This window comes from Hemibagrus wyckioides, linkage group LG27 (assembly GCF_019097595.1).
Source record: "Hemibagrus wyckioides isolate EC202008001 linkage group LG27, SWU_Hwy_1.0, whole genome shotgun sequence".
Classification (NCBI taxonomy): domain Eukaryota; kingdom Metazoa; phylum Chordata; class Actinopteri; order Siluriformes; family Bagridae; genus Hemibagrus; species Hemibagrus wyckioides.
In genome coordinates this window covers 14873145-14888246 of record NC_080736.1, presented here as the reverse complement: position 1 = coordinate 14888246, position 15102 = coordinate 14873145, and the positions used below count along the sequence as shown (strand labels likewise).

At 40.2% G+C, this 15102-nt stretch overlaps 2 protein-coding genes across 5 annotated transcripts in view; one reads left to right on the top strand and one right to left on the bottom strand.

The window, feature by feature from the left end:
• The window catches only part of scml2 (Scm polycomb group protein like 2), a 29889-nt gene extending 24767 nt beyond the window's left edge, over nt 1–5122 (top strand). For 2 of the 4 annotated variants that reach the window (XM_058382204.1, XM_058382205.1), the window contains 4 exons: nt 8–133; nt 2515–2751; nt 3141–3295; nt 3404–5122. In XM_058382204.1, the coding sequence (XP_058238187.1) occupies nt 8–133; nt 2515–2751; nt 3141–3295; nt 3404–3529 (644 nt within the window). In that variant the 3' untranslated portion in view covers nt 3530–5122. The remainder of the gene's footprint in view (nt 1–7; nt 134–2514; nt 2752–3140; nt 3296–3403) is intronic. The other 2 variants (XM_058382206.1, XM_058382208.1) reach the window with 2 other exon arrangements.
• Nucleotides 4852–14516, bottom strand: si:ch211-161f7.2 (retinoic acid-induced protein 2). Its single transcript, XM_058382209.1, has 2 exons — nt 14360–14516; nt 4852–7222 (listed from the first exon to the last, which is right to left on the bottom strand). Exon 2 carries the CDS (start codon nt 7189–7191, stop codon nt 5743–5745), a length of 1449 nt encoding a protein of 482 aa, XP_058238192.1. The 5' UTR covers nt 7192–7222; nt 14360–14516; the 3' UTR covers nt 4852–5742.
• Between the last annotated feature and the right edge of the window lie 586 nt (nt 14517–15102).

Here is a 15102-nt window from a genome sequence, read left to right as displayed (position 1 = left end):
CTTGCAGTGAAGGAAGAGACGTCAGAAGCGTTATCTATAGTGCGAGGCAGCAGACGCTTCACCAGAGACTCCTCCAACTACAGCACTCCTACTCCCACCAACCCACCCAGAACAGACACACACCCTTCAGAAGGTACACACACACACACACACACACACACACTGGCTTTATTTGTCTGAGGACTGAGAGAGAGATCTATGTCTGGAGCTTTTAAGAAATACTGTTTTAGAGTTTAGTAAAAAAAAAAAAAAAGTGCAGGCAGTAATAAAGCTGTAAACATCTCATCCTGATTTTGGACCTGCTCTTGTAAGTCCAAATTTTTTTTAAATATGGCACAATCCTGGTTGGTTCAGAAGTGGTTTAAATTATTAATGACATTACCAAAAATGATGGTTAATCAAGCAGGAGTAATTAAAATCAGTTTAAACAGGCAAACTGTATGCTTAAAAAAGTTTCTAAATCTTTTCAGAGCAGCATTTCAGCCATCATTAGCATGTCAGCATGTCCTGCTCATGAGCTCAGTGAAGGGGACACTCTTTATGACACCTCCTTGGTTCGATGGCAGGGTCGACACGATTGGTGACATCTTTCTTGGTTACACGGAAGCTGAATGCCTTCCTATAGACTCTACAGATCAGGGAATGGTTTCCTTATAAAAATAATTGTCATGGATAAAGAAAGATGTCAGATTAGTGCCTGTTTTTGTGAAAGCAGTCTGTGAAAACAGTGGTGTTCAGTCTTTTTCACAGAGAGGCAGTGTGGCTGCCGGTTTCCATTCGGATCAAGCAGAAACCACACCTGAGTCTACTGAAAAGCCGAGATCGACTGATTACACAGGTGCACTCAGGTGTGACTCCTGTTCGATTCCAATAAAGGGTTTTCAGGTTTTCATTCATATCTAGCAGGAGCCACACCTGAATCCACCTGTTTCATTGGTTGATTTTGGCTTCCAGTGAATGAATCCCAGTTGGTTTAAATTGTTGCTTCCATGTGACAGCATGTCAGGATTTCGATGCAGTTTGTTTTACCTGTTTTTGAACAGCTATGATGATTAATAAAAATATTATTATATATAACTTCACTTGGTGAGGAATTGAGGTTGGAAACTGAAATGTTAGGGTTGTGATGCGGCCACGTGGTCCACTACACCACCATTCTGTTTAGTTAACTAGAGGATTCATGAAGTATGGAAATTAGTGGCCTCTGTCTGTGCGAGGTGGAAGTGCATGTAAGCACCAATTAACAAAGTTTTAGCTGATAATAAATGATGTAGTAAAAAAGAAAGTAAGGGTTTCATGAATTTAACTAAAGAATGTTCTAGCAAGCAAAGATTATTGACCGATTGTTAAGACACACTTCTGTAGGAATGACATCCACTATACTATACTAGACATTTATAGGATTATTTATTTATGTGTTTATTTATAAGCGTTCTGTTGGTGCAGTGTCCCGCTAACAAGCCACCAAATTTTATTTGCTTTACTAACTGAGTTAAACCACTACATTTCACTGACACTTCCTTCTGTTAATGCTGCAACTGTTCAGTACAGGTTTTCAGAGCAGTGTTGCTCTATATCACGGAGACGCAGTTAAACCTCACAGCTTCAAAACAGAACACTGTTTTTGGCCTCACACCCCAGTGCCTCTTACAGTATTTTGCATTAGCATTCAAGTTAATTGGCAGGATTGAGTGTTTCCTGCTGCTGCATCTGAAAAGCCCGTGGCAAGAGTTCGCCGCCTCTCTTCTTTCCCTCATTAAGCGACGAGTGCCTCAGTATTCATCCGTTTCAAATCCCTCGCTCAGCCCCTCCCCCTCACCCCGACGCTTCATTAAAGCACCCACATTGTTACCTAATTAAGTGCCATAGACGTTGTAAGACCTTTGACAGCCTTCGATTTGGGTGTTTTTTCTTTATTTTTTTTTCAGTGGTGTGTGTGTGTGTGTATGTAATAATCCCCAAAACACTGCTGTTTGTTGTTTTCCATTTTACTACCAGAGCTCCTGACTTCTGTTTAAGTCCCACAGTCATGAAACAGTCATGTGCCTCGGTTTCATATTGTATAATTGAGGTGTTACTGTCGTTAGCAATCCAACAAAATGTCCAGCAGTGAAAACAAATAAGAAAGGAAAGTCATGGCACCCCTATAACAGGAGAAAAGGCTAGTGTGTGTCCAGACATGCTGCAGTGGACGAGCTACTTTACTGGAAGATTTGGTGTGTGCCATGTTCAGGTGGTGATTTAGAGGTCCATTTAGAGGTCATTTTGGGGTTTTCAGCTCTCTATGAGCCTTTTATAGAGTGTTGTGGGTGTATGTAGTTCAGCTGTCTTGTGAGCCTGGTAGATTTTTATTTGGCTTTAGCAAGCTACCATTTTACACTGGAGTCTGTAAATACATACTTAATACTAAATAAATACTTGTATTGTACTGTGTATGATTTTGTATGTGATGAATAAAATTTGAATTTGAATTTGATTACATTCTATGTCCCCTCTATCACTGCTTCCTCTCAGCAGAAACACTCCCCTCAGAAAATGGCGGCTCTGCCGAGCAGCATTTCTCTGAAGAGCCCATGGACACCAGTTCCGCACCGTCTCGGCCTCCTGCGCAGCGCACTACAACCGAGCATCGTAATCCAGCCGGGACCAGCCCACACTACTCACCCCAGCAGCCTCCTCTGCGCCGCGTCACCTCCAACCCATCTGAGCTGGCCAACACACGCATGCTCAGACGAGTGGAAGGTACGCTATGTAAGAGAGCTTGGCTTTACAAACATTTATTTTTGATGATTATGAGATGTCAGTTAAGTGTGGCTTTTTAATGGCATTGCGTAGTGCATAAAAGGTTCAGAAAAGCTAGGGCCAAAGACTAAAAATATTTAATAATCCCTTTTATATACTAAAGATAGATACTTTGTCCTGCTGTGTGTGTGTGGGTGTGAGATCATCTTCAGTAAAACAAATTGGCACAAACTGAAGGAGGATGATCTGATAATATTAAACATGATATCATAGAGTACAGAAGCCATACTGATGTAATTGAAACCAATGCAGTGTAGCATTTTTATAGATTTATTTTAATATTTAGTACAAGTGGAACAATACTCATAGAGCGTGTGTGTGTGTGTGTGTGTGTTCAGCTGCCAGCTCTACAACCGGTCCAGATCACCAGACAGCTGAGCGAGAGACATCGAACAGGAGCCCGTCCTCATGGAGCATAGAGGAAGTGATGCAGTTTGTGCGGGATGCAGACCCGCAGGCCTTAGGGCCACACGCTGAACTCTTCAGGAAGCATGTAAGCGCCGTTTAAACTTATGATATGAACTTACTTTTCTAAACAAAGAACTGTGTAAGACTGCATAAAAAAACACTAGTTATATAGTCCTTTTCGTTCTGCTTGCAGGAGATCGACGGCAAGGCTTTAATGCTGCTGCGAAGTGACATGATCATGAAGTACATGGGCCTGAAGCTGGGTCCTGCACTCAAACTGTGCCATCATATCGAAAAACTTAAACAGGGCAAACTGTAGCCGGCTTCACTCGAGCTCCGCCGATACACACGGCCTCCATCAGGGGGCATCCAAGCGCACATCTGAGAGCACGATGTCCCCTCGCACACCTCCACAACCGGACAAGGACCTGAAGATGGATTTACTCAGAGCTGACGTAGATACCAAATCCGTGTATCGGAAATAACCAGCAACAACAATCATAAAACTAAGCAAACCGACAAGCGAAGCACGAGAGCCAAAATTGTCATCAAAGAGTCTTTTAGACAGCAGGGCGGACAAAACGCTCCTCTCACTAGACTAATTTTGTTATAGGGATCATCTTAGATACAAATGCGGGTTTAAACACTGCCACTACCGACCTCAGCACCTCCTTTTGTGAGAAGGAACAATGCAGGAACTATTCAGCAGCTGGACTAAGCTGAATCCCAAAGGATTTCTTTGTTTATGTCGGAACCATGCTGACACTGTACTCCCCCCATAACCCCCCTGTTTCCTTTCCCCAGTTTCAATAGTCATTAAAAAAAAGAAAGAAAGAAAAACAACCAAACAACACCGGAGGTAATGAACCATCATGTATTATTGAGTAGAAAGATTTACATGCTCTTTTATTTGTGAACAAAGAAACACCAAAAAAGGCTGTTTATAAAATAACCACTAAAACCATACTATAAGTATATCGAAACAAATGTCCTACACTTTTATCGCAACAAAACCTCATCGCAAGCCAAAATCTACAAGGCAGCTATCCATTTTTCATCATATAAAATAGAATATAAAGTGAAAAGGCACAAATCAGTTACTGGAATGAGTGCATTTCCCTCCTCTTTAATTTATCACTCCTCAGGATGCCAGTGTTTTTGCTTTTTCTGTTATACATCCACTTGTTATATCCACACCATCATTTCAACAAATCATGTAAATGTCTGTATACAAGTTATATGATCTACACAACGTTAAATAGATACTCATCAGAGACACATAAGAGCTCTTTGTTGGTCTTATTATAGATAGAATACCACTTGTTAAAATTAAAAATGAATTCATTTCTTATTAAAAAAAAATTCTCCTAGGTTGTGAATTTTTCAGCAGAGAAATGTAAACACAAAATAATATGCACAACGATGGCGAGCTGAAATTCTCTTCTGCTACCTCTTCTGCTTAACTATAAATTCATACGAGGGGCAAAACAACGATGAGACACTGATTCCACTCGCATTTCACGTGTGACTTGAACGGATTGTTTCACAATCAAGTCACAATAATCTGATTCCAGACATTTTATTTGATATTTAAGTGATCTCTTGCCTTTTTTGTGTTGCATACAGTTTCATATTTCTGTGTTTTGATGCTATTTCAGTCTTAATGAGCACAATGCTGCTTTACTTAAAAAAAAAAAAAAAAAAAAGATTTGTATACTTTTATATGTGTGTTGTTAGTTCATCGGTTTAGCTCTTAGGGCATCCCTACATTTCTGTTCTTCTCAGGTTCAAGTTTTCAGTGATTTTTATACTACAATTTGCATAAATTGCTCAAATTTAAAAAAAAAAAACAAAAGGTCACATTTTTTTTCATATATTTTACTGGAACAAAACTTGAAAAGAGGGTTTATGTTTGACCTCATATAGCCATTTTCCAGTACACATTTCTAAAATAAAATTTCTTAACGATATTGCTTATGCTTTGTTTTACTCCTGGTGTACAATGTATTGATTATTAACCAAAGCCTTTAACAAGGACCATCTCTAATGATTGAGAAAAACCTTTCATATTGATTACAGCTATTCTAAACATGCAAATTTAGGAGTTAATACCAAGTGAAGAAGTTAGTAATACAAGTAAAAGTAGTGCTGCAGAAATGAGTCCTAAAGCTTGGAAATGAGTTTTTGTTTCTGGTTCCATTGTACGCTTGGTGGTTAACATGAGCTCAAGATATTTTCATATTTTATTATGTAACATCCACTCCTGATTTTTTAAAGCTAACAAGGACTTCTGAGGTGGTCAGGGACAATAAATTCGTCTAATACAGCCTTGTTGTTATTATAAAATAACACACTCTTTCAAACTATTCCAACTTTCCAACTCATTCAGATTCGGTTAAGCTTAAATATGGCTGATCTGAGATCAGTGCTAAAATGAAGTAGCCTGACCACCAATGCAGCCAGGGTGTAAAGAAGAAGGATCATTTAAAGAATGATCCTGCAAAAACTCAATACATTATCTCAATCAGGAATCTACTTGCTGGGATGAAATGTCATTAAATGCTGTTTCTTGATTGGAGAAATGTTAATATTCTGAGAGTTCACTCTCTTCTGCTTGACTATTCTTTTCTTTGAGACATGTCCATGTGGTGGCTGTATTAGTTGCTCACAAAACCTGACCGAGGCATCCTTGGTGACTCTTGGTATGTGCTTTGGAGTCATGACTCTGCCATTTTGGTCAGAATACTTTAAGGCATAATTTGCATACTGCTTCTCTGTTGGCCGTTTGTATTGCATGCTAAATGCCACATCAGAGTAACAGTTGGCTAGAGTTGGTGAACGCTTCATTGGCAGAATCAGCTTCGCTGATTCTTCTTTCCTTGAATTCCTTCCATGATGTTTTAGTTTGGTGTCAAGGCATGATTTGTTAGCCACAGAAAGGTCCAGAACATGATCCCAATGGAACTGGACTTCTTGCTTTGTTTGAGTTGGCGTAACCTTAACTGAGAGGTCAAGCACTTCTTCCTGAGAAACTGGAAGGAGAGATTGTGTTGGTGACTGCAGGAAGTCATAGCCAGTCGTTCTGTTGTGGGTGCAAACTGGAATGTCTTCTGTCTGGGTGCTTTTGCTTGTTTTATTGGTATGGCCTGCTCTAGAGAGGCAACCAGAGTCTGGGAAGAGTGGGATTGGGATTGGTATAGGTAGAGGCACTGGCAAAGGAACAACAAATGGAAAGGGCACCAGCAAGGTGGCAGGAGGGAGCAGGGAAACTGGTGGTGAACCAGTATAGAGGTGTGACAAAGTGCTTTCTGGTGGAATGAAACCTGTACCAAAGGCATGAAATGAAGTACTCCCTCGACTAGGTGGGGAACTGTAATTTCTAAGGAATGGAATCAATTGTTGTAAAGCAGCTATGAATTCAGAGCTGTACATGGCAGTGTTCTCAGACTTCCCTTCACAACTATGAGACTGACCCATCGGCAATGACAGATTCTGAGAGAGTCCATTATTCTGCAGCAGGGTATGGGGAAGGTTCTGTGTGTGTTCACTGATTGGACATGAAGACAGAGGGTTTAAATACTGCACCTGTGGCTGATCAAAGATTAGTGGTAGAGTGAGACAGCCTGGTGGAGGTGTAATTATAGATGTGGTTATTGTTTGAGGTTCTACGTCCCCTGCCAGTTGCACCTCGACTGGCTGCAGCACTGGACTACCACCACAGCACACGGTTTGCAAGGATGCTGGCATTTTCACAATTAAACCCAACAAAGTTTCTGAGAAAGGAAGAGAAATAGTGGAGTCTTCAACAACCACTTCTGAAGAATGGAAAAATTCAGAATTCTGTCCTGGTCCAGTAGCCTTATTTGAATTGTTGCTCCAGGTCTCAGAAGGGAGAGGGCGCTCTTCCAAAGCCTCTGCTTCTTTGTGTACTTTGGTTTTGACCCCCCTGATTTGACATGGCTCACAGTGTAAGCCCTCCATGATGAGTGCTAATATCCAAGCATCTGTTTTCCTAGAAAAGGATAGAATGTCAAATCAGTCAAATCTGCAAGTATTACATATACATTATTAAACATTTATATTCAAATAATGCGTTTATGTCTTCACCCTTAAAAACAAACCGGACTCTGGAACTAGAGTATGGGAGACAACATGACGGGTTGCACTGATCTAGGAATATAATCAGCGACAAGGTGGCATGAAAAAGTGTAGCTTTTTATTAATAGTTTCACAGCAGTGTAGCTGTGGAGTTGAAAACAAGAGCTCGGTGTATTATGCTTCCCTATTGGACCTTCCATAAGCAAAGCTTTTTTTTAATTATTAGAGACCAGAGACACCTCTGGAGAACACACAGATGAACACACACTACTTAGAAACATTATGGCCTGTTTTTGTCTTATGGTTGTAACACTGAATATAAATCAGAAAATTCGTCACATGATGGGGGATAGGACGTGATTTATGCACGTATACTGTACACGTCCCTAATAAAAATGAAAAACTATTGAATGAAACAGAATTGCTTGGCCAACATTAGTAATATTTTTTATTCCCTTGTCTAATATTTGTATGATATTTTGTTTCTGGGTTTGAAGCTCTTCTCTACCTTAACACAACACTTCAGTACAAATGTGTCTCATGAAACTAAAGGGTCATAAAGTTTTGCTCACTGGAACACAGCCCTGCTTCATTTCCGCTCTACTCTTGTCGTTTTGCATGCATTGTTAGCCAACCCAGCGATGTCATCAATAACCAGCCATAAATTTGAGCGTTTGTTTAAATCCTTGGAATACAAACACACGTCTGACACGATGAATTCCACTCGACGGGCCTAAAAAACACTAAACAGCCTGCCAAGAACTTTGAAATAAATAGCGGCCATAAAAAAGGCCTTTTAAATGGTAATTCGGAGTTGGAAAGTCTACAAGGTCGCTTGCTGACTGTGCTGATGATTTATACAAGTCGAGGAGTAACTATGTCATAAAACAGAGATTTAAATGAGTCAGCGTTTCCAAACACACCAAGTACCTTCCAAGGTGTCACTTATTTATTTACAGCCAGTGCAAGTCCCTTCCCAAAAATAACTCAAGGATCCAAACTCTTAATTCTGCCTCAGAATATAAGAGAAGGTTTGTTATAAGCACAGCATATTGCGGCAATAAATGCAATCTTTCAACTTTCTATAAACCTATAAGTTTTATACAATACCTATACAGCAATTTGTTGCAATGATTACTAATGACACACTTTTTATCAATTTATTGTTTCATTTAATATTGTAGCAGATTCATGAAACAGGTTCCTGTTATTGGAGGCTATGAACAGTCGAAGATATTTCTTCCTTGTTAAATTTGTTAAATCAGCATGTTTTTTATACCTATTTATTTATAATCTTGTATTATGTGGCGTACCCAGTAAAGGGGGTGTGCTAACATGCTAACTAACACGCCCCATGCCCCTTTACCTTAGGCAGTTACCAACTGATGTTATAAATAGGCATGTGATAATATATATGTTGAGTGTACGAGTGGCAACATCCACTTAGCCAATAATCACCGTTATTACCTCATGGTCATGTGCTATGCATGCTTATTGTCTACTGAATCCACAAAGCAGCCTGCTCTACATCAGGCAAAGCTAAGTGACCAAACATACACATTAGAAAATATTTGTATTACATGTGAAGAAATTGTATGTACATGTGCAGTTATGCTGCAAACACGCTCGACACTTACATAAATCACCATCAACTCTAATGATCACCAGCAGAAAGCAGCCCTAGTTTGGATTAGCGTTCAGTAAGCAATGAGAGGAGGCCAGTCTCACGAAATATCAGGAGCTCTATACCCAAAGTACTTTGTGTTTGTTTTCATATTTAGATTTAAACCTAAAGTGGGCATGGTCTACAATCTTCCAGCTTTTTATTTGACTATTCCCCGAAAACCCTGGAATGAAATGTACAGCAGTGTGGTAGAAACAGTTTAAGCCAGGTTACTGGAGTAAACCACTGAAATCAAATCAAAAATAAAAAAACAAATAGTGCCTTTCAATCCAGATGTTCAGTTGGATGCAGATGTGTGTGGAGAATAAACAGTCCTGTCAAACGTCATATGAAAGTAACAACTTCACCTTTTTTTGGTTTTGTTCAAAGCGAGCCCTGTCTTGATGCACACACTTGGCGTGTATATATCTTACTGTACTGTAACATGGAAGTAAGACAGTGGCATGAAAGACAGAGGAATTTGAGATAGTGGAATGTGAGAAAGTGTAACATAAGATAGGGGAATGTAGGACAGTGGATTGTGAGACAGTGGAACTTAAGACGGGAACTTAAGACTGTGGAACTTAAGACAGTGAAAGGAAAGACAAAGGAATTTGAGACAGATGAATGTAAGACAGTGGAATGTGAGACAGTGGAACATAAGACATTGGAATGTGAGACAGTGAAACATAAGACATTTGAATGTGAGACAGTGAAACATAAGACATTGGAATGTGAGACAGTGGGACATAGGACAGTAGAATGTGAGAAAGTGGAACATAAGACATTGGAATGTAAGACAGTGAAACATAAGACATTGGAATGTAAGACAGTGAAACATAAGACATTTGAATGTGAGACAGTGAAACATAAGACATTGGAATGTGAGACAGTGGGACATAAGACAGTGGAACAGAACAGTGGGGAAAGAAAGACAATGGAATGTAAGACAGTAATACATTTCTTTGCAAACTTTTTCAAATAGATGTTGGGGCGCTTGTAATTTCACAGTAAGTGTTGCCTTATAAATACAGTATCAGTATCTGTATTTAGTGATGTTGTGTTCTAAAAACAGAACAACCAGAGGGCCAGTGTTGGATCCCTTAACTCATTCATTCATATATGTATCTTGGGGAACTGATTTTATCTTGCTCAGGATTGTACTGGCTCTGGAGCTTATGGTGAGCAAGGTGCGAATACACAACTCTCAATCACAGAGCATTAAAACCCTAAATTGTCTCATCTTCTTTATTAGAATCAGGCCTAGACCTTATTAACAAACATTGGTAAAAAATGATCGAATAAAAACTACATGCAGAAAATGCAGTTTAGTATTGTGAAAGCTTTGTGAGTGTGTCTGTAATATAATCAGTGTTTGGCTCTCTGCTTCAGTTTCCTAATCATGTTCCTCGGAGGCCAACGTTAACAAGCTGAATATGCCAGATACGGAACTTAATATCCTCTATGTGGAAAGCCACTGGGCCAACACCAGAGAGGCTAAAACAAATTAAAGACGATTACGAGGGAAAGACGACCCTCTCTGGTGGATTTAAGGAGAAAATAGCACCCATTACCAAATAAATAGAACTATATTGGGATTTTGAAATGGTGTAAGAGGAGCAGTACCAGCTTTGCTTCATATTGGTATTACTGAAATATATTAAGTGATATTTACGCATGTTAGAAAAGATATAGCATGGACCTACAGCAGGATTGCAAATATAACTAAGAGGATCCAATTTACATCAAACCCTGAATAAATTCATCATATTTTCTCAATGTTTACATCTTAATCTACACTATTTGACCATTGCTTTATTCACTGTCATAATTTAACCAGTGTGAAAAAGACCAGAGTGCCAAAAGTTACTATAGTGGAATACAGGTTTCAGCTTCTTACAGAGATTTGACCATACAGTAGACAGTTAAAGAAGGGAAATGATTTATATGTGTATATGTGTGATACTTTAATTCACAAGCATCCTACTTCAGTTGTATCTCTACTGCAAACCTGTCAATGAAGATTCGTAAACTACTAAGCAGCTAATATCACTCCCATTTACAGTAGATGCTCTGAGGTGTACTACTTGAAAAAAAAATCTTATTGATTAACCTATATTGTATATTGTAACACATGACAGATGCTACATTTTAGATAGAATCTGAAATGTTCATGACCTATAAATTATGACATCTTATGTGCTGTTTTGGTTCACATTTCAACTTCAACTTATTAAAGGTCTTTATGGGTTTGGAGAAAACCTGAAAAATATAGGTGTGTTTTTACCTTTATCTTAAATAAATACAAAATTAAACTTTAAAAACTGCACTAGGTTACATATGTAACCCTGTGCCATAAGGGAATGAGATGCTGCATCATGGCTTGATGCTATGGGAATGCCTCTTTGCGGAATTGGTGTCTTTAGCTCTTTATGAAAACACACCAATCTATTGGCTACAGGAGCAGAACAACAACCAGCCCCGTAGAGCATGGCATCCCAGGGTGGGGTCCAAGTCCAAGCTATAATATCTGATAAAAGTGTGCCGAGAGGACCAGCCTGCCGCCACACGGATATCAGCAAGTGGAACACCTTTAGCCAAGTCACAGGATAAGGCAATACTCCTAGAAGAATAAGCCCTAACACCTAGAGGTGAGGACATGCTGTTCACCTCATAGGCCTGGGAAATGAACTCCAATGTATGTATCCCGGCCTGGGATGCAAAATAACAAGGAACAAACTCCAGATAGAAGGGGGAGGCTGACAGAGCCTGTAAGTCCCCTACTCTCTTTATAGATGTCAAGGCTAAGAGGAGAGACGTCTTTAGAAACTTCTCGGAGTTCATGGGGTCAAAGGGGGCTTCTAGCAGCCCCTCTAGGACCCTTCTACAGGAATGCTTCAGCCTTCTAGCACCATGCAAAAATCAAGAGACCAGATGGTGCCTCCCAAGGAAAGCACCTAAAACTGGTGCGTGGTTTGCAGCAATGGCTGTCATATACACCTTTAAAGTGGAGGGTGTTAAGCCCTAAGAGAGGCATGTCTGTAGGAATTCCAGCGCTAAACCAATGGAACAGTGGTAGGTCCTGTTGGTGCTGGTCACACCAGAGGCGAAATAGCCTCCATTTTAAAGCATACAATGTTCTCGTGGACAGAGCCCTAGCATTCAATATGGTCTCTACAGCCTCATCCCCAAAAGTGAACCTGAGGAATCTCCAGTGCTCTGGCTGGATGTTTATATGAAATTATGCATTGTACAGATCTATCAGCACAAACCAGTCCTTGAATCTGATTTGAGACACTGATTTGAGAGTTTAAGTGTTGACATCTTGAACCTGTATGAACCTGTATGATCTAAAATTGGACACAGTCTCTGTCCTTGGGTACAAAAAAGTACAGATTCTAAAAGTCTCCCTCAGGAAGCGGAACATGTTATATGGCCCCTTTGTACAAGAAGGACTGCAGTTCCTGCTTGAGGAACGAAACCTGCCCTGTGCTGGTTGGATGGCAGGCAAATTGGATTCTGTACCCTTTCTCTATGGTGTCCAGAACCCACTGAGGCACATTCCGTAGAATCTTCCATGCTGCTGGATGGTCTGAGAGAGCCTGGACGCGCCTCTGCCATGTCTGGTGCCCTGAAACAGCGTACTGGCAGGGACCACCTATGGAAGTGAAGCTAAAGAATGAGTGGTAGTGGACACAACTCGCCCCTGAAACACCATAGGTGGCAGGGGAGAATAGTGCTGTCTATCCCCAAAAGTGGGGGGAAGGCCGACCTAGACCCTGAGTCCCAACTCCCTTTAGCCCTGAACCGTAGGTTTCCTTCTTGGCCCACATGGCAGAGATGATTGACCTCAGGTTCTGTCTCGCCTGACCCTGAGTATGCTGACTGGCTGCCCTGTCTTTTTACGTGGCAACACTAGCCTTTTTCGCCTCTGGATGCCTGAAAACAACAGTGTTAACGGCATCGCCAAACAGGACATGAGGCAATATTGGAGCATCTTTTATCTTTGTTAGATTGAGCCACCAGTGCCTCTCTATGACAACTAGGTCAGCCATGGAACAGTCAGTTGTGCAGGCCATAAGCTTTGTGGCGAGATCTGTGGCTTGGTGGACTTCAGCTACCACCTCAGGGTTAAGACGCTGTAGTCCAGGCCCTTTGAGCAGGTTGGCCTGGTACGCATGCAAGAACACCATGGTGTGCAGAGATGCACCAGCCTGGCCTGCTGCTTGTTAATTTGGGCTGACAGAGGTGTACACGGCTTAGATGGCAGTACTGGCTTTCTCCACACTGCAGAGGGAGGGGAGAGAAAGTGTCTCTTCAACCCTAGGTAGGCCCGCTGTCAGGTAGCGATCATCAAGTTTAGAGCGTACAACGCTAGCCTGCTCATCAGGCCAGTCAAAACTAAGTTTGGACACGGCGCTTGTTACCACCTCCAGATCTGCCATAATATAGCGCAGACATGCATGCTCACATCTTTTTAATTGTTTGGATGGCATTTTAAATGCTTTTATATGTGTATTCTTTTTTCCTAATCTTGATAGACAAGACAGACAAAAATAAAATCATACACAAGCGCTGATGTGACGTAGATGCCCATTTATAGTCTTGCTGGAGCGCTTTCCTGCGTCACATGACCTCCTTGAGCCAATAGATGGGCGTGTTTTCACACAGCGCTTCGGCGAGGAGGTGTTCCCATTAGTGTCGAGCAATGACGCAGCGTCCAGTTCCCTCGAAAGGGAACAATTTTTAGTTAATTCATATAGTTAACTGAAATATTGAACATTAGAGAGATCTTTAAAAAAAACAGATTAAATTAAATAGTATAAGCTTGCTATATTGCTTTATGAACCAGTTATCAAAAACCTTTCCGTAAAATAATTTCAAAAACATTTGATTATCTTAAAAAGCCATAAAATGCTCAGATCCAATCAAAACTTGTCCATTCCCTGTAGAGCTGGGTCCAGTATGAGATATGCAACATAGCTGGGATATGCAAAGTTGATACAGACCCAGTGAACCACAGACTGTTACTGGTTTGTTTTGTCGGGGTTTTGGCACCCGCGTTTATAACTTTCATGGCTCGTTTTAGTTTTGTGACCACACTTTTATCGTCGTTTGCTTTGCTACAACTGAAAATAACCCATAAGAGCACGAAACAGATCCTTCGTTTCTCCATAACAAAAAAAAAAACACTGGAAAAAGTCAAAAGCAAATGGAAAAATTTCCACATAGCAGCTGAAGTGCGCACTACAAATAAGCGGAATAAGTGCGCACTTAAAAAGTACACCCTTTCAAAATGACCTACATTTATTATAATATTAAATATCAAGTCAATATGAATATACTTGTTATATGTATAAATATAAATAAATCTCCCCCAGGTCTTACCTTTTATACTCTGATATGCTTCAGCTGAAATGCGCTCACATCACACACATCAGCCACGTTCACCGGCTCTGATACGTTTCTTGCGCCCCGCTCTTTTAGAAGTGTGTAATTTACCGGTCGCGATAAGAAGTGCACTCCACGGACAGCCTTCTGTTCTGGTCTATTCAAGTCTTTCACACTGTTCTACTGGAGGTGGGAGAGTATCACAGAATCACACAAGTGTATCTTCTGAATACACACTGCTGAATACACACTCACCACGCTTCCTTGAATTTTTATTTATTTTTTTTATTTTGAAAAGACAACAACAACAATACTACTACTAATAATAGTAATAATAATAATAATAATAATAATAATAATAATAATAATAATAATAATAATATAATAACATAATAATAATATATTAATTCTAAGAAAAGGATTTTCAAATCTTTTGAAACCAGGGACCTAAAAAAAGCTTGAAAAAAAAAAAAAATCCACTGAGCTCCTCAGTGCAGATTTTAGAAACTATATGAACACCCATCTATCCAGTCATCCATAAATTTTATGCACCATTTACCCTACACAGGGTCTCAGAGAACCTGGAGGAGCCAGGAGACCTGGGGCATAAGGCACATTCACACAACCATTCACACACTTCAGACAATTTAGAGATGCCAATCAACCTACAAAACATGTCTTTGGACTGAGCAAAGAAACCAGAGTATCCAGAGGAAACCACCAAAGCACAAGGACATCAT

Excerpts from the sequence above, each read along its gene's own strand:
- si:ch211-161f7.2 (XM_058382209.1), bottom strand. The coding sequence starts at position 7,191 with ATGGAGGGCTTACACTGTGAGCCATGTCAAATCAGGGGGGTCAAAACC.